Source organism: Hermetia illucens, chromosome 5, assembly GCF_905115235.1.
Source record: "Hermetia illucens chromosome 5, iHerIll2.2.curated.20191125, whole genome shotgun sequence".
In the NCBI taxonomy this organism is placed as follows: domain Eukaryota; kingdom Metazoa; phylum Arthropoda; class Insecta; order Diptera; family Stratiomyidae; genus Hermetia; species Hermetia illucens.
Window position 1 is genome coordinate 77,422,755 of NC_051853.1, and position 19,637 is coordinate 77,442,391.

At 41.9% G+C, this 19,637-nt stretch overlaps 1 protein-coding gene across 1 annotated transcript; it reads left to right on the plus strand.

Moving 5' to 3' along the window:
* The first annotated feature begins 495 nt into the window (after positions 1 to 495).
* On the plus strand, positions 496 to 18,848 carry LOC119657916 (protein mab-21-like). Its single transcript, XM_038065102.1, has 3 exons — positions 496 to 1,200; positions 17,417 to 17,961; positions 18,268 to 18,848. Exons 1-3 carry the CDS (start codon positions 998 to 1,000, stop codon positions 18,615 to 18,617), a joined length of 1,098 nt encoding a protein of 365 aa, XP_037921030.1. The 5' UTR covers positions 496 to 997; the 3' UTR covers positions 18,618 to 18,848.
* The last annotated feature ends 789 nt before the right edge of the window (positions 18,849 to 19,637 follow it).

The window sequence follows — 19,637 nt, forward strand, 5'->3', positions numbered from 1 at the left end:
AGGAAACAACATTTCTTGACATTTAACAACTTCTTGATCCTCAATCATCAATTTCTTATAATTAGTTCGGACAAGCCAAAAAGTATATTCTTGCAAAATAAATACTTGGGATTTATATTTATGAAAAACGGGTCTTAATGGCGATTTATTTACCAACAGCACTGTAAATTCTCTCCTTATAATCTGAAAAGGAAGACAATTTCGTCGGGATATAAAAGCTCTAATAGAAGTTATGCATCCCTTGTCAGGAATAAATAAATTTCTCCCATTTATAACATCCATGAAGTGCTGGAATGCCAAAGATATCGATTTCAATTCCGACTGAGCTCCTCCCATGCTGGCCTCCATTGTGGTGAAGAGGCGTGGCGAACAATCGATCTGCTGGACCACCCCACAGTAAACGTATAGAAGCCCAACATCGACCCGCACTGCATTACCCGACTACTGCTTTCCATTATATCTTCAACTTCGTATCTATTTCCCGGTTAGTATCTAGAGACCTTGTGCGGCGGTGTGGTGGCTGTAATTTATGAATGGAAGGGAAGTGATTCGCGTTCTGTGCGTTCGCTTGTGGGAGTGTGTTGTTCGTTGCATTCCGTGGAGGGTAGAAAAGTGAAGGAGGTGGTCAATAGCGATTCCATCGCGTAGGGGAGATGCTTGTGTATTTGCCTTTGTGCTCCAAGTGCAGTGGAAATCCCGGTGAAGGTCCGTCCGTTCACTCGCCCCATTTGGCTGGACCAGTTTTTTGCAGTGTAGCCGTTTTCTCGCATGGAAGACGCTGCTGGAAGTGCGCGTTACAAGCGATTAGGTCCGCGCCTCGTCCGCTTCGACCTCTTGTTTCGCGCAACGGTTTTCAGTGTGATGGCATGTAAAAGAGGTGACGGCGATTTGTGATCAAACTTCTCGATTTCAGCGGATTCGCTCGCTTAGTATTGTTATCGGTCGGTGGAATCGGAGTGAAAAGCGGAATCGCGAAATTCGCGAAAAGAACGGCGAAATGTTGGTGCCACCCGACATGGTGGCGGCGCAGTCCAAGCTGATTTACCAACTGAACAAATTTAGTGCGGAACGTGTACAGGCGCGAATGCTGAAAATTTCCAGTGCAATTCGGGAAATCGTCAAAATCGTTCAGGACATCCTTAAGGAAGTTGAGATACAAGAGCCACGATTTATATCCAGCTTGACGGAGTATAATGGACGGTAGGTGTGGGTGCTACCATAGAGTGAAGGCAGGAGTGCTGGGGTATATTTATGTATTAGATGTAATGATCTCAGTAATCTATTTGTGATATATAATGAGGGAATGAACTACGATTATCCTTAATCCTGCAGTAAATTTTGCCTTGTTTAGTTAAAATTATGATGGGGAAAGTCGTAGAAGGAAAGTTTGCAAAAGATGGATAACTTTTAAAATAAGCATGATAAGCTGAAGGCAGATAACAACTCCTGACTAACGTTCATGGTGACTTCCCATCATCTTCGGGAAACTGCAATAATTCTCACACTAATTTTAACTATAAGATCACGAGTTTGACATCTTATTAATTTAGATTGCCGTTGTTATGGAGGAACCACATCCCTCTGCAAGGCTATGGAATGACGGAGCCACGGTTGTATTGCATACTTGTTTTTCAATTTTCCACTATCAACAGCACTTGCAAGAGATCACTATGCCCATTCTGTGGAACCTCTTATGAAGATGCAATGAATTTTGGATAGATACGAGTATTTAAACATTATAGATAATCATAGTGCATCTGCCGTCTAGATGATTCTTCACGCTAAACAACTGATCCATCTAATTGACCAGGTCTTGCCGCATTGCAATAGTTGTTGATCTTTTGAAAATCCCGTGATCAACATAGCGAAGCAAAGTATGCCTTATGTATTTACGGCACAGCAACATAAACCGTCAAAAAGGCTATAAAAGAGCAGACTGGAGTTGTTTGTAGTAGCAAGAAAATTTGTCGTTTGATAGCACCTTAAAAAGCTTCCAATGCATCTTGCTGCAAGTAACCCCAAACTAAAGCCCCAAAACACGTAGAATTCCGCACTGATATCATAATCACTTTCCTTCAATGACACTGAAGTCCGATATCGGTCCTTGGTCTGACGAAGTTTTCGTGTACATTTTTATTTCTTTAGAATTGGTTCTGTTTTGCTGGAAAGCATGTTAATTTCACCTTTTTCATTGTTGTCCTTTCTGATAGCTGATTCGAAGTGCACACAATTGTCGACTCGTTTGATTTATCACGTTATTATTATTATTATTATTTTCTAAAGATGCACTGCGTTCTAAAAAGAACTTGTGTGTCCCTTTCACAGGTTATAGTGTACATATTAAGTACAGTATGTCAAGCAAGCCGGAGTAGTAGGCTGACATTTGTAGAGAACGGACGTGTCTACAAATTGATATTATTAATAAAAATAATTTAAAATTGAAATTAAATTAACTTTTATCAAGAATATAAAAAGATATTTATATTACTTAATTAATAATATATAATTTAAAACTTAATCGAAACTAATTTACTTTTGAGTTATTATCTAAGTTACTTTTCCTTAAAAAGTTTTGAGAAAACATTCGTTTTTTTTTGGCTTGGCGGGAATGAGCGGTGAGCCGCCGGCGGGTGGCGGACCAGACCGGCCCCCCACCATAAGGTCTAGGGGCACTCGGATCGGTCGTGGAGTCCGCAACGAGGAGCATCCAGACTTGAAAATAGCCAAAGTGAGGATAGCCAATCTTGAAAGGAGAAATGGCGAGCTGGCGAAGACACTCGAAGATTTCAAAAAGCAAATGACAACATTAATAAAAAAAAATGAAAAGCTTACAGAGCAGCTAATGGCTGGGGAGGCGGGCCCGCCGTCTCCAAAGGTAGCCAGAAAAAAGGTTAAGCTATCTTCGACTACTTTTGCAATCATGGAAGAACCGGGCTGCCTTGAGGGCGAACAAGTTCTCGACAGCGAATCTGTCCGTATGGAGGACATAGAGAGCAGTAAAGCAGACGATACGAGAGTCGGCGACAACGGTGGCGAGGGAAATGTCCCAGAAGAGAATGCTAACCAGGCAAGTTGCAATAGTGAAGATGGAAAATTGGGTGAGTTTTTGGTCTATGTTTCCAAAAAATTAAAGAAAAAAAACAAAACTCAAGAAAAAATGTTAAATAATGTTAAAAATAATGCAAGTACCAGTGAAAATTTAAAAAATAATGCAAGTACGAGTGAAAATTTAAAAAATGGTCCGACTGGGGATACAATTAGCACCCGAAATAAAGAAAAGGGGGAAAGGGTGCCCCCCATTAATGTTTATAAATTAGGTGGTAGAGATTTAGCCACTCTACTTAATAGGAGCGCGGGGCTCTCAAATTTTGTTATTAAAAAGACGGGGGCCGAGAGAGCCCAAGTCAAATGCAATAAAATTGCAGATTATAAAAAAGCACGGGAGGTCCTCGAGCGAGTGAAGGCTCCTCACTTCACCTACACTCCAAAGGAAGAGAAGGTGCAAACCTTCCTTCTGAAAGGCTTGGATGCGGAGGAAGAGCCCGACGAGGTGCTCAAAATGCTCCGGGAGACGGGAACTGAGGTTAAGTTCCTCTCAGTTTCACGGTTTAGTACGAGGAGGTCCGTTTTGGAAAAACAAATCCTGCCGCACTTCCTCGTGCAGATAAGCCCGGAGAGCCGGGGAAGCGATCTGATCGGCATCAGGTCGCTTAATTACCAGGCCATTCGTTTTGAGCGCCTGCTAAGGGGCGAAATAGTCCAGTGTCGAAGATGCCAGCGCTATGGTCACTTGGAAGTGAACTGTCAAATGACCTTACGATGTGTAAAGTGCGGGAAAGACCATATCGCAGCTGAATGTTCGCTGACTGAAGCAGATGGCAAGGAAAAAACTTTCTGTGTTAACTGCGGAAGCGGAGGGCATCCGGCTTCGTACCGTGGATGTCCTGCATACCGCAATGTTAAGGTCACAAGGCAGCAAGCTCCGAGATCGGCCCAAAAAACGAAGGTATCAGCGGCGTTGGATGGTACCGTCCCTTCGGCACCAATCGTCTCGGGGATCCCATTTGCAGAAGTAGTTCGACAAGGGGGAGCTAAGAAGCCCCAACAAGATGCAAGTGGCGGGATGAACACTATCCTCAATAAAATACTAACCATGTGTGAAAACATGCAGCATACGCTACACGTACACAATACAAAAATAAATAGCATAACAGAATATTTACACAAACAGCATGCCCGCTGCTAGGTCTGCAGTCACAGCGGTACCACTGAATGGTCTCCGGATCATCGCGATTAATGTGAATTCCATCGTAGGAATCCATCGAAGAGCGGAGCTCCTTGATTTCGCTGCCAGACAACAGCCTGACATAGTCTTGATTTCAGAAACCCACCTCAATCCGAGGCATTCGATAACATTCAAGGATTTTGAATTCGTGAGGAACGATAGACGAAATTGTGATGGGGGAGGTGGTACCGGAATACTTGTGGGTCGCCATTATCGTTTCAGGCATATTAATAGGCCTGAATTTGAAACCTTTGAGTGTATCGAAGTCTCATGTATTCTTTTTTCACTGCCTAGAGGAGGGAATTTATACATTCTGTCAGTCTATGCAGTGGGAAACAACCGAGCCAAGTTCAGGGAGGAATTCCATTCTCTGTTTACGATACTCGAACTGAATAGGCTGCATAATTACTATATTATAGCTGGCGACTTGAATGCTAAGCATACCTCGTGGCTAAACGCCACAAACAATCCCAGAGGGGTATTCCTCAAATCTTGGATAGAGCAATACCAGATAGAGTATAAATGCGAATTATATGGGTCAGAGAGTCCAACCTGGCCCAGGGCAAATTCCTATCTGGATTTGTGCATTGCTGACGCGCGCTTGAACTTTAATTTTAGGAATCCTCAACGGAAACTACAGACTCTTCCTTACGATAGCGATCATAACGCTATTCTTATTGAAGTTCTGTTTGATGGACGAAGAGTTCGCCTTCTGCCGATGGACAGTGGTGTCCACAGGCTGAACTTTAAACAAACAAATTGGAAGAAATTCCAAGAGAGGTTTATTCGGGGATATCGAGAGGAATGCCCACCTCTTGATGGGGAAAACGATAGTACAATTGCACCAGGTGACAGGAACTTGAGCAACGAGGAAATACTTCAGTATCTTCTCAAGCTGGAGAACTTGACGCTGGAAACAATTGAACAAGTCGTCCCTAAAATTAAACCTCGCAATAATATGGAAGGATATGAAACTGCAGCCATAAAACGGTTGAAAAAAGTGAAAAGCCTTCTGCTCACTCGCGTCAACAAAATCTATCGGAGATATGGGGACTATCATCATCCCATATTGGTTGAGTTCAAATCACTTCTAAAGATCGCGCGGGATCTTATCCGTCAACATTACGTAAATGAAGTGAACTCCCAGTGGCGGGAGAAGTTAAAGGGTATTTCACCAAGCGATCCAGATTCCATGTTTACTAAGATAAATACGTTATTCCGGAAGAAGTCACGAATAACTGTGCCGAGAATTAAAGTCGGTGGCAGCGAGATACAACACCTTATTGACTCAGGTATAGACACGAATAGTGTAACTGCTGATGCGCAAGGCAATTACATCGTGATGGATGATGCTCTGAAACTCGAACTTATAGGGGAGCACTTTGAATCGGTGCATCGGCCCAGAACGGACTTAGAGCCAACGCGACTTTCGGAAATTGTAGAACGAGATGTCCACAATTTCAAATATAGCCTGAACGGCACCACAGTTCTCCAATTTAGCTCTGCGTTGCAGGCTGATCTCATACCGAGTGATAATCTGCTTGATTACTTTGTCTCATGTGTTGAGTTAACTTCCATATTCAGAAGAGTAAACAATAAGAGATCATCCGGTATGGATGGCATTCCCAACGTGGTCCTCAGGCATTTACCAGACATTGCCATTCGTAATTTTTGCATTTTGTTCAATAATTTATTGAACAATTTCTTCTTTCCAGGACAATGGAAGAAAGCCCGAGTATTCCCGATTTTAAAGAGAGGGAAGGATTCATCCAGCCCTCAAAGCTACCGCCCAATCAGTTTGCTGCCTAACATCAGCAAGGTGTTTGAGGTTTTGGTATTGAATGCCTTGAACGGGCATATCAAGAAGAAGGAATTATTGCCGAACGCGCAATTCGGATTTCGATCTGGACATTCGACAATACATGCAATAACGAAGGTAACGTCTGATATTTGCTGGCGGATCAACAATGGTGAGTGCGTAGGCGCTTGCCTTATAGACATGGAGAAAGCCTTTGATACCGTCTGGTTGGATGGACTGATTTTCAGGCTCCTGAAGAATGAGTTTCCCAGTCACCTCGTAGCGATGATGTGTAGTATGCTGTATGGCAAGTGCTTTGTTATTACGGACGGAAATCTCACTACTAACAGAGAATTTCATGTTCTGAATGGATTACAGCAAGGGACAGTGATTGCGCCTACACTTTTTGCGGTATTTGCCGGCGAATTGCTCAATTCTTTCGATTTTAATAAATCTCCTAAAAGGTCGTTGGTTGCCTTTGCTGACGATCTGATAGCCTACACGGCGCACAAGAAGGTAACTGAGGTGCAAGTTGAACTTCAGAAGATGTTCAATGATATTAAGTTCTTCACGAACAGTTGGCGGATGAAAATCAATGCGCAAAAGTGTGAAACGATTCTGTTTCGAAATTCCTTGGCGTATGCCAGTAGGAACTTGAAAAGGAATTGGAGAGATTTCCACATTGTCGCGAACGAGGATAGTTCAGAGCGCATTCCTCATAAGAAGTGCGTTAGATACCTGGGTGTGCGTCTTGACGAGCGTCTACAATTTAACGAGCACGTTAAAGTCGCGCTAGAAAGCGCTCGCAAGGCATTCATGTCTCTTCGAAGACTCTTTTATGCTCCACATCTTAGCCGGAAGGTTAAGATTATTTGCTATCTTACTTTGGTTAGACCGGTGCTTACCTACGGGTGTGCTATCTGGTTTAATTTGAGTGCTAGCCAAATGGAGAAAATAAGGATCTTTGAAAGGAAATGTCTGCGTGCTTGCACGGGGCTTAATAGGACTGCTTCGTCAAACTATGAGCACTATGTAACTAATGAAGTGATGTATGCAGCTGCTGCTGTGCCAAGAATCGATACAGTTATCGTCAGATTGATTCGGAATCATATAGTGCGATCTGCTTCGCATGGTGAAAACCCTTGGGTTTCGCAGCCGTTCTACCCAAATGATGGGTATTTCGAGAAAACTCTCACGACAGGCTTCATTCCTCCCGAAGCGTTCGTGTATCTTAACAGGAATGGTCTAATTCTTGATTCTGCCGGTGATCCGGTTATGTATCATATACATAGGCGGGCCACGGACAAAAGGATAGAATACCCCCCGAATTTGACAGTGGGGGCTCCGGGATTCGACTGGAGATACTCCAGAGCGAGAGCAATTGGCATTAAGCGGGATGAAAAAGAGAAATCTTGGTACTGGTGGCTGCGGGATGCCGGTTAGCGGTGGTCGTGCTCAGTCCTGCTATTTGTTTCTTGGTGGGGCTTTGTAAATATGTATACATTGAACGGGTGCTGATTTTGTCTCCAGTTGTAACTTATAAATACATACGTTATTATTCTTTGTTTTTTTTTTGGATGTTATTTTAAAAAAAAAAGAAAAAATGTGTAATATAAAATCTATAATTATGATAGTTTTAAGAACAATAATTTAAGTTAAAAGTGTCTTTTGAAGCGATTAAATATTTATTATTACTTTTTATATTTCTTTATTTGCCACTAAGGCCAAGTGAATTCTGTCGGGTTTTTGACCATTTCCCGACAACTTATTGTAAAATTAGATTTTCATTTCTTACTGTTTCTCTTCTCTGTCTGTAAATCGTTATTCAAAAATTTTGAGAGCCCACAGTGGCCATTAGATTTAAGTTATTTTTGTTATTTTAAAAGATTGTTTTTTATTGTTCATTTTTCCAATCCATATACTATTGTTACCTATTTCTTAAAAATAAAAATGATTTTAAAAACGTTAAAAACGTTAATGTCAAGCAAGCCTAGAATCATAAAAATTTCTAATATATTCCCTACTTCTCAAATATTTCAACTTGACATCTGGTATTAAATATTTTCCAGGTGCCTCGACCTACTTTGCATAAGTGCAGAACCTGCAGACAGCGTCCGTAGATATCTCCAGCTTCCCTAGGTGATCGTTTAGTCGTGACCGGTGAGCATTCCCACTATGATCGGGGCATTCTTTTCGGTGAATTTCTTTGAGCGCTTTTGTTCGTACCCCTTCAGAAACACCCTGGACTGCTTCATTCCTGGTGGGTTCGCACAGTATAGTTCGCTCAGCCTTAGTCGTTCTTCTTTATTTTTTAATGCCATAGCCACGAACCCGATTGCGATTCCGCAGAAGGGTTCTAGTCCGGGTAGAGGCGTCCTTGCTCCCTGACCTGACCATGACCTGGAGCTCAGAGTATTCAGACCATATTGCGCAAGGCTAGCGTGCTCGGTTTCAAGGCACTCGCATAACAGTTTAGAGTTCATCTGGTTGGATCTGAGTGTCTTGATTGTCGTCAGAATAGCAGTGTTCTGTCCTCTATCGTTCCTTTCGAGATTGAAGGAAGCACAGTTGTTTATAGCGTATATTTCCGCCTGTTATATTGTAGTGTGTTTACCTATTGGCTCCAGGTACATTTTGCTTGAATCGATGAGCCCGACGCCCGCTCCCTCTGCTGCGAGTGATCCGTAAGTGTTCTACGTGATCAGTTGCTGGTTTAAGTTGTATGCCACAGCTACGCCCTCCCAGTTTGCTCTGCTCCAACGTATTTCAAACTTCTTATCAAAATCAATCCTCGTTGTATGTAATTTCTTGGTATCAGTAATTCGGGATGCCACCTAGAAAGAATATCAATTTTCCTTTCATTTGAGTTTTTCCTCGCCTCACTGATACTCCTGGCCATTCTAAAGATCACCCTCCTTGCTTGCATCTGTATGTGCTGATGGAGATGGGTTAATCCCTGAAGGACCTATTGTAGTAAATATCCAAAGTAATATCGCCGGGGTGCAATTCTATTTGTGGTTTCCACTGCGTTTCCAGAGTAATTTTTGGTTTAGTATAATTCATAAATATTTGACTTGTGTTTCTTGTTCCATCCCATGATTTTGGTCCGCTTTTCGTTTATTTTCAGTCCAATTTCCTTTGCTACCTTGTCAAGATTCACCAGAGCTTCCTTCGCGCTCTATTTCGATCATCCACATGGACTACGATCTAAAAGGATTTTTATTGCAGCCTCTCATTAGGATCTACTATTATCTATTCATCCATCATCAATATGATTATTCAATGAATAATGTTAGTGTCTGCCTATTGTTGCCTGGTTTTTAGTTTTACCTGAGCAGTTGACAGTTCTGATAAGCTTAATCATAAACATCCTAAACGCACTCCCTTCTAATGATAAAAAGAAGAGGTTTAAGGCCCGGTACGGATAATCTGCAGGAGTTCTGATTTAATAATTTGGTCGGGTTCCCGTAGTGGATAGCATGGTGTCGAAACCGCTAATTGTGCGCAGGTTTGACATATAGACGCCACGATGATCAGGAATACGGTTTGCGTAGGCAGCGGAAGAAGGACTGAGGCAATGAATCTCTTTGTAAAGGGCAATCTCTTACCGCCCCTTGTTGCAATAAAGATTCGTCAAGCGTTTGGTTGCAGATCAGTACTGCTCTATTACTTGTAGTGAAACAAAAGAGGTCGTTCGGCCTGTGGTCACCGCGGAAGCTTGTAACCAAGGGTCGATGGGGCAATGGCGTCAATAACATCTTGCCGCACTATAGGCAACAGTTTCAGTATTCGCGAAGCACTCTTCTTCACCGTCAGGCTCTCCGCTGAGGTTCAGGACGAATTTCAAAGGCCTTGTAAAGAATTTTTCGAAATGGATCCTTCACATAAACCAGACATTCCTGCGTCTCTAGCAATTCCTAGAATTCTATCTTAAATCAATATTGAGATTGAGTCTCGACTGCGTATTACCCAGTGAAACATCAGAAGTTGACATTCCGGTCAGAAATCTTATTTTGTATGCAGTTTTGCAACGATATGGCTTAAGTCACTCCAAATGTTTGCAACGTACGCGAGGAACAATGGAGCTTTTTCAGATCACTCAAGGAATCCCAACAGAGCTTCGAAGGGGTACAGTTTTCGACAACCGAATCAAAACAATATTGGGGTGGATTTTGGGGGTTACCGCTGAAGCAGAGGTATCCCGAGCTTCGAACAACTGGAAGAATTGAAAGGGCCCTGGTTTGGATCGGGTGCAAAGTTTCTGGTAAAAATTCGCCAGTATATACGGTCGTTGGCCATATAGCATAAACCGTGTCATTAGCCGGTCGGAAGAATTTCCACACTTCCTCACTGGAGGAAAAGACACGGAGCAGAATCCAGCAGACACAAGACCGATTACTTCCCTATCAACTTTCTACAAATTCGTAACGCCCATTACTAGTGGAAGGATCAATGTGCACCTTGAGACTAACCACATTCTATTTGAAGATCGAAAGTGCAAAAGGTAATGGAGACGAAGATTTTGCGTTGGAATAGTGGCGTGACATGTTTTCATCACATCCAAAATGAGAATATCTGTGATCGATATGGTGTTGCACCGATTTTGGAAAAACTGCGAGAGAGGCATCTTCGATGGTATGGTCACGTAATTCGCGCTAACGAGAATTCACTTGCAAATATTGGTCTGAACATCAAGTCGATGGTTAACGACCAAAAGGCCGGCCAAAACAACGGCGACTTGATACGCTGGATGGGGATTTAAAATTTGATAGAACCAAGTGGCGGAACCAAGCACGACGAGCCGACCCCGTTTGTGAACGGGACAAAGGCTAAAGAAAAAGAACAATAGTTGTAAAGCAAGCAACTAGAGGCCAAAGGAATCTCTCGAGTTGCCATATCAACAACGCTAAAGATTTTGCCAGCATCTTTGATACCTAGCTGTTGATGTCCTACGTCTGAGATGACCCAAAAAGCTAATAAAGCTTTTGGCAACAGTCATGAAAGGGTAGCAAACAACCTCATCTCTGAATGTACCAACAACTCAGAACCTATCCACATAAGAAGAGAAACCTTCCAGTGAGATTCTTTGAGACCATTTTGGTTTTGTGCCCCAATGAACTCTCTTTCATGGCAAGTGAACATATTGCAGGGCATTGTTTTCCTATGGATGTCGAAGATAATGCACGGTAAACATGTAAATTGTCTCTCTTTGAAACGTGGATGCCATCCGCGGTTCTAGAAACCTATCAATGGAAAAGCTGGCAAAGAACGACCAGCGCAGAATGTATGGAATGGCGTTCGGAACGTTGGATCTGATTTCTGATTGGTCTGTAATGGTACTGGTTTAATACACGGACAGCAGCATAATACTGTATGCAAGTAGATTCATCAGATCCATATGCACCGGCTGATTACGGGGGCATGTCCGGTGTTCCGATGTGAACCACAGGTAGTACTCGATAGCATGTATTTGTAGCGGCAAGTTTTAACTGGGGGTCGATGTTACCGCATGCCTCTTTGAAGTCAAATAAAATTTGATGAATGCCACTGATGATATCCGATCGGTCGTTGACATTCCACGCAGCCCTCCCTGATTTTCGTCAATAATATTTTTAGAGAGACTCCACTTCACATCAATGCTATCGGGCAACATTTCAGTGTCTGCAGGATTTATCCTCCTAAAGCTCCAGCCTATTTCGGTGCTATTTCTTTTCACTGTACAATTTGGTAAGGCCCACGTTCTCTTTTGAATTTTTCAGTGAAAGACATAATTCTATGGAAATTTCACGTTTTTCCTTCAAGCGAATTTTGCCTGCTTGTTTCCGTTTTAGTTAATAATATCGTGGAAAATGCGGTAATCTCATGGCGAGCCAGCTCCTTTCCGATCTTTGCATTGTCGCCGAGTACTGTTTTCACATCGTATGCAATAAAACAAACCTTACTTAAAGCGTCTGTAGAATTCATCTTTTACTGATCTTCATTGCCATCCATTGGAGAATATACATTGATTAGTCTGTGATGCCCCATTCTCTGCAAACTTTTAACAGCTTTTAGCTATAGCATGCTCTCGAGAGTCAAACACATCACTGCCCAATAATTTCGTTTCCTGTACCGCCATCGTACTTTTCAACCTGTTCGATGTGTGTTTTAAGAGAGCCAGTTCTGACAGGAAGCGCACGCTCCAGGTTCCAAATTCATTACTGTTATTAACGTTGTATTTCCGATTCAATCTGAGCCTCAGTTTTGGCTTTAAAGGCAATAATATGTATGCTGTGCCCAATCTCCAACTTGGAAGACAAGTCGGTTTATTTCTGTTCCACAAAGCAGAAAACTCGCCTTTTACCCTCGCGTTTTGCATTGTGCAGGAATTACTAGGGTTAATGGGAGAATATAATTTGATAGGGCTATAGGTGCTAAATCAGCTATCAAAGGTTGAAGCAGCTTTCGGATGACTCATAATTGGTAGCCTACTTGAATCCCTTCGATAGGAGAAAATCCCAGAAAATCAGAAGATCCATTGAAGTGGTGAGAGAACTCAACCGATGTAAATCGATACTAACCCGTTCCAATTAGATGCCTCAATCTCTGATTCCAACAAATAATTGTAGAAGTAATATATCTCGGAAGACTTGAAACAGGCTGTTACACCAAAAATGATAACGGAGCTGAACAGTCCTGATGCAAGATAGTCGGAGCAAGATAGATTGATATAAATGAATAAGGTCCCAATTCAAATTTTAAATGGTCCGAAGTTCTACTTTAATGGACATAAAAGCATTTAACATTTCGTGTTGTCATACGCTAATTTAATCAAGTAAGTTTCTTCAAATAATAATAATAATCGTTGGCGCGACAGTCAAATTGGACCTGGACCTTGAAGCGTGTTAGAGCACTTCATTCAAGACCGGAACGGCACACTACTGTAAACTGTAGATGAAAATGTAGTGAGCATTGCGCTCGTCCGTGATTATTACCCTCATTCGCAATTGATTCGACTAGCATCCGGCATCCAGTGAAGCTACAAATATCTCTGCCACCATTAAGAGTTCAACCTCGACTTTCCGCTGTGACAACTAAGCGCTCTAACTACTAAAGCATCCGGACACAAGTTTCTTCTATTAACTTTTACCAAACTTTTCCAAGTCCTATGAAACCAGACGCTGTACCGTTCTTCATTCTCTAAACCTGTAAGATTTTAACATGATTTATTCAGAACCAAGCGATTCAAGAACTTCAAGTCAGTGTTTTCAGCTAATGACAAACTGTGCTATGAAATTGCTCCGTGCATCAGCCCCACTTGGATGAAATGGAGCCCACAACTGGCGTCCTTCGTGATTGACGCACTAACCAGCTTCTGTCGTTCGCCCTATCAACCTGTGTGGTGCTGAATATTAGCTGTGTGTGATTTCACTCAGGTATTCATTCACGGCTGAATCGTCAAATCAAGATAAATCAAGATACCAATCCCACTGCTACTCAATTATCTGGAGAAAATACCTAATAATTTGGAAAAAAAACTTTGAATTGGCTAAGTTTGTGTTTGTGTAATACTCCTGCACAAACAGCAAGAATTGCGCAAAATAATGCGAAAACCTATCAAGAATCTTATTAGTTCCTAGGAGAGTCCTGTTCGAACTCAACCAAGTGTAGCCATGTCATCCAGAAAGAGACAAACTTTCATTGACACGATGTATTTTTCCCTGACAAACACTTGAATAAATCATTTAATCGAAACCTTCAAAGTCATTGTCTTCGAAATAAACTATTTTTCATCTCTTTCTCATGGAACTCCCATACAATTAACACATCACCGCGCGGGTCTAACCTAGCTAGTCCTGCGTTCTTCCATTCACTTTCCGCTGCTAACTTTGAATGGAATCGTTCTCTTCCCAGTTTTTCGACACTCTTTGATAGTTGTGACCAGAGTTGACTGTAGCGAAAATGGACATATAAGCATCTAAGTACGACATCACCCTATTAGCTACTTACCGTTTTTTTCTAAATAGCATAAGAGTAGTAGTAGCATCCATTTTATCAGCATCACAGATGGCGCAACAAGTAGCATCCTTTGTAGAGAACTTCAGATATTCCGGTTTTACGCAGAGATCCATCAATTCGATGTACTGGCTTCTTGGCTTACGCCATTGCTCTATCCCAGGCAAGGTCTGATATGCTTTCTTCTTGTTTTTCGATCATGAATATTGCCCTTGTAGACTTTCCGGGTTGAATCATCAGTGATTCACCCATCGCAATATATTGAGCAGGACTGTTCAGTTCCATCATATTCATAACTAGACGATCGTGATATCACACATGAATTTCGTCCCTATATAGCCTACGGGATCGCCCATCCCCATGTTGGGGCCAAAGATTCTTTGGAGGGTTCTTCTCTTGAACGCGGCTAAGTGAACCCAAGTCTCGGAGAAGTACATGAGGACAATCAATATCAGTGCCTAGTACAGTAAGAGTTTGGCCCTATGGTGGGACGTTTCGAGCGGAACAGATTTTGAAAACTGAAATAGATTCTATCGGCTGCCAACAAAAGTGCCATTTATTCTAAGGAAATCTAAGGAATCCGAAACGTCCTTGTAAGAGAGCAATTCTTCAATGAGCTCGAAAGTTTTTCACCTAATTTAAGCTAACACAGCAGCTAACAAAAATCTCCCTGAAGGAACGAATCTAAAAGAGCCGAACCAAGATAGGAATTGGAAAGAACATTTTCTCAAAAGTGCCAAGGTTTCGCGCGATAAGTTTTCATTCATGAACCAATGTAAATTTCATACGAGTCACAAATCATTATTTGCCAAGATCCCAGTTACCTGGGATCATATCAAACATGAATTAAAGTAGCACAAAGAAAAGGTAATCAAAGTGCATAGTTTGAGAATTCTTTGGAAATTCAGCTTCAAAAATTGGAAGCTAAGATGCCAGCAATGAAATAAAAAGGTTTGAAAGAGAAGGATTCCCAAGCAAGAGGCAATCCTCGTCCGGAGACCTTCTCCTACACTCCGGCTAATGTTGAAAGTTGATTTGTGTTCTCAGGCTTACTAAGGGTTGCAACTTCTCTCGCAGCAATATTTTATGTCATGTCTTGCGAATTAGAGTTCAAGAATATACTCAAAGTTTTTCTGCTAACCATTTTTGTGTGGGCTCTGACAATAGCTTACTTTAGCATGTAATGGGGTGACGCGGTCTTGGTCATCGTGATCTGATGCCCTTACCGTCGCTTGCGTGTCGCTACTACTTTCGCCCGCAAAGAAACGGAGTTTCGGCCCAAATTGAATCATCTTCGCAACTCAGAGGTTGTCCAGCAGTAGGCAAACTTCGTTACTAATACAAACATCTCCAGCTCTATTAAACCCGGCTTAGAATATTGATAAGCACTTGCCTCCCATCAAAATGCCTTTATCTTTGGTACGGGTAGAGTCAATGGTAATGTCCCAAAAAGACAATGCAAGACCTGGCCGTTGGGGAAAGTGAAGACAGATCGAAAAACTTAAGGAACTGAGAGCTCTGTTACTCTTTATTGCGAGCGAGTTGTCATCAAAAAAGAACTTCAGGGTAAACGTAAACCACTCGACGGTATTGTGACGGAGGCTAAGGGGAGATTTCTCAGTCACAACAAAGAATAGCTGAAAAGTGGAAGCAGCACATAACCACAATTCTGAGTCTGGTCAAGAACCCGTTCAAACGAAATAAAGCCACTAACCTTGACGGTGTTCCTCTGCAGCTCTCGCAGTCCCTGCGGAATTGTTAATTCTACTCATTTTCAGTGAATGAAAATAGAAAATGGTCGTTAAGGTTCCAAAGACAACTCAATGGATATTTGCGTGCTATCTTCTGTCGCAAGAATATTAGATGAAAGCATCCTGAAAAGCATCAAGGAACACCTCGACAGAGAGCAAGTTAGTTTTGGCTCTACATTCTCCTGCATTGACCACTTTAACACCCTTCGTGTCATTGTGAACCAGTTTACGGAGTTCAGATGACCAGTCCACCTGCTCAGCGAGTGTTCCGGCGAAACTACTATAATAGCTATAATCAGAACGACAAATAATGGCGCAAAATGTCATGTGCTGCATCGAGGTAAAATCACAGTTTTTCTTCTCATTATAGCTGATGATGTAAATGCTGCCTTTACTAGGGGACACTAACGACTTCATTTTGCAATGTTACTTGCTCTCTCATGAAGTCATGGACCTTGGCTCTGAATTTGGAGAAGGAGCCAAGCAAAGTTAGACTGAATATAAATCCTAACAAAACTAAAAATTTCAGTCTGACAGGTCATCGCACTCTTCCTATCTGCAGTAACGAACAGAAAGTCTATCTCGATTGTTTTGCTTTTGTTGACAGTTGCACTCAAATGGTGATACCTCAACACCATCATCAATACACTGATAAAATTCCAATCACTTTGGCAAAACTTCAAAAACACCCCTCATATCGTAGTATCAGTCTTTTTGACACTATGTGGAAAATGTTGCCTGTTCATCGATTTCTAAAATTTTCTTCAGCATTGGCTTCTCGTTGCCTTCGTGAATTGTCCGCCATCTATACAGGTATCTAATGAAGCGTACTATTGTGATGAATTTAGCAAAAGAGCAAACGCAAGTCTACATTATATAGCATTAAAAAGTAATAAAAACTGGACTGGTTTCACCTGGGAGAGCGGCAACTAATCGAATGTTTCCTCACTCCAGCGCTCTTAGTCATGGTGGAATTATTCACTAATATAATCTGGTTGCGAATTTTAATCAACAAAATAGCATAGTTCCAGTCTAGGCTGATCAAATACTCATTTCTAATTAAGAAAAATTAATTGAAGGAGACCATATCGTACTAATTGGGAGGAAAGTGCCTCCCTCATTTTGCATCCTTTTCCTCTAGATGAACCGAAAACAGGTCCGTTTTGAATAATATGTGTATGTTCCAAAATAATTCGACACATTCTCCTCATTTGGTGCGACCTGACAACTGGATTCGAGCTAAGGACTCCATTAGACAACAAAAGAAAATATAAAAGTTAAATTTTGTATCTTCGAACTTCATTTTTGTCTAATCGCGATGTTAATCTCTTCTATTGTACTTGGAAGCAAAGATCATCCCACACTCTCCGTTGTTTCCGGTTCGATACAATGAATGCAGCTGCCGCTCGCGCTAAAATAATAGAAGATCCAATATTCAGAATCGAATGAACCTTAACCTTGAATTTATGCTTCCCAAATTCATGAGCACCGCAACTAGACTGATTCGATGATAATTGTTAGCTAAGACCATTCCAAGTTTTCATTTCAGCTGTATCTTCAATATTAATCCCGATCATTGTTTTTCAGATTCGAAGGATTGGAAGTTATATCTCCTCACGAATTCGAGATTGTTCTGTACCTGAATCAAATGGGAGTCTTCAACTTTGTCGACGATGGAACTCTTCCTGGTTGCGCTGTACTGAAGCTAAGTGACGGCCGCAAGCGGTCTATGTCCCTTTGGGTTGAATTCATCACTGCCTCTGGATACTTGTCTGCACGGAAAATGCGATCACGTTTTCAAACTCTTGTCGCGCAAGCATGCGATAAAAGTATATATCGGGATGTAGTGAAGATGATTGCGGATACCACAGAGGTCAAGCTTCGAATAAGAGAACGATATGTGGTCCAAATTACACCCGCATTCAAATGCCCGGGAATTTGGCCACGATCAGCTGCCCATTGGCCTCTAATGGGCATCCCATGGCCACATCCTAGTATAGTTGCTGAAGTGAAGCATGAAGGATTTGATTTGCTGTCCAAGGAGTGCATCACACTGCAAGGGAAGAATGCTGCGATGGAGGGTGATGCATGGGCCGTGAGTTTTTTCGAGGCTGAGAATCGCTTGCTAGTGGGTAAGTTGAATTCTTAGACAATGACGCACATACTACACTACAATTGGCAAACCGGCTGATACCTCGAATTACCCATACGTAATCATAAATCTATCAGCTACAAAGTATGCCTGTGATTTATCAAAGAAAAAATTATAAAATCAATGAGGTAGTAAGTTGTCTAAATTACTGCAGACCGCGATCCATATTTTCAGCGCCAGGTAGTTAACTTAATCTCACCTAAGCAACCTAAGCGTGTAGCGTGTGGGAGTCCAATTTTAGATTGGAACTTATTAATCGAATATCTAATCACATATCGCTTCTTAGGGGGCTGCCGCAAACGGTGCCTGAGCATTCTGAAAACGTTACGTGATCGGCACCTAGATCTCCCAGGCAATCCGATTACATCATATCACCTGAAAACGCTGCTTTTGTATGAGTGCGAGAAGCACCCGCGCGATTTCGAGTGGAGCGAAACCAGCATTGCGGATCGAATTAATGGCATTTTCTTGCAACTGATCTCATGTTTACAGTATCGACGATGTCCGCACTATTTCTTGCCGAGCGTGGATCTATTCAAAGGTAAGACTCCCAGCTCGTTGGATGCCGCCGCGAAGCAGGTGTGGCGAATTACCCGCGAGATGTTGACCAATGAACGTGCATTCGAGAAGCTGTAGTTAATCCAATCCTAACCTAATGATGTTAGCTACTAGAATCCAAAACCACTACGTGAATGGAAGGAAGTAAAAAGACTACTTTACGAGTAATGTTAGCGAAATCTGCACTGGTGTGAACGTGATATAATCAAGATGCAATAGATACTAAGCTGTGCCCCGAAAGGTCAAATTAATGTTTTTTTTTATTTGTTGGATTTCATTCTATGAATAAAGTTGATTTTTATACGTTAAGTGCCTTTTTATTTCGAAATAGATAAATTGGTTGTTTGGTAGATCCAAGGCCTTAGCCCACTAATGACGATATGTAAGGAGCCAAACCGTGAGAATGCCTTGATGTCAATCTACGTACCTTGATATTTCCATTTATCTGATTTCATAGAATCAATCAACATTGAAAACGTCAGAATATGAAAGACCATGTTGCTATAGCTCAGAATAATATAGTTACGATTCGCTGCCCCAACATGATGTAAAAATATTGCGTATAAATCGGCAATGAGCTAATACATCGGGAAACAGGGGGTGACGACAGTCTCCATAGAAAGAATGACAATAACGATTAGCGCTTCTTTGATTACATCCCACATTCTCGCATTCATGAAAGCTGGACCACCAGATGACCAAACCCTTGACCAAATCGACCACATAATAATAATAATCGTTGACGCGTCAATCCACTCGGATTAGAACCTTGAGTATTAGAGCGCTTCATTTAAGGCTGGAGGAATACAGAATACTGTAGGAGGCAATATGATCAGCATAGCCGACCTTAAATTGACTCAGGTACTCATTCACAGCTGAGTCAACCGGTATCCGCCATTCACTCACGACATGAATCCTTCTGCTACCAGTGAGATTTGAACCGCAACCTTCTGCTACGACAGCCTAGTGTTCTAACCCCTGAGCCACCCGGACCACAAAATCGACCAAGGAAGATGGACGGTTAGCATACTTGACAAGGCGCTTACCGTGTCTTAAATTATTAGCTAATGAAAAACACCTGTTGGTGTCGTACACCTA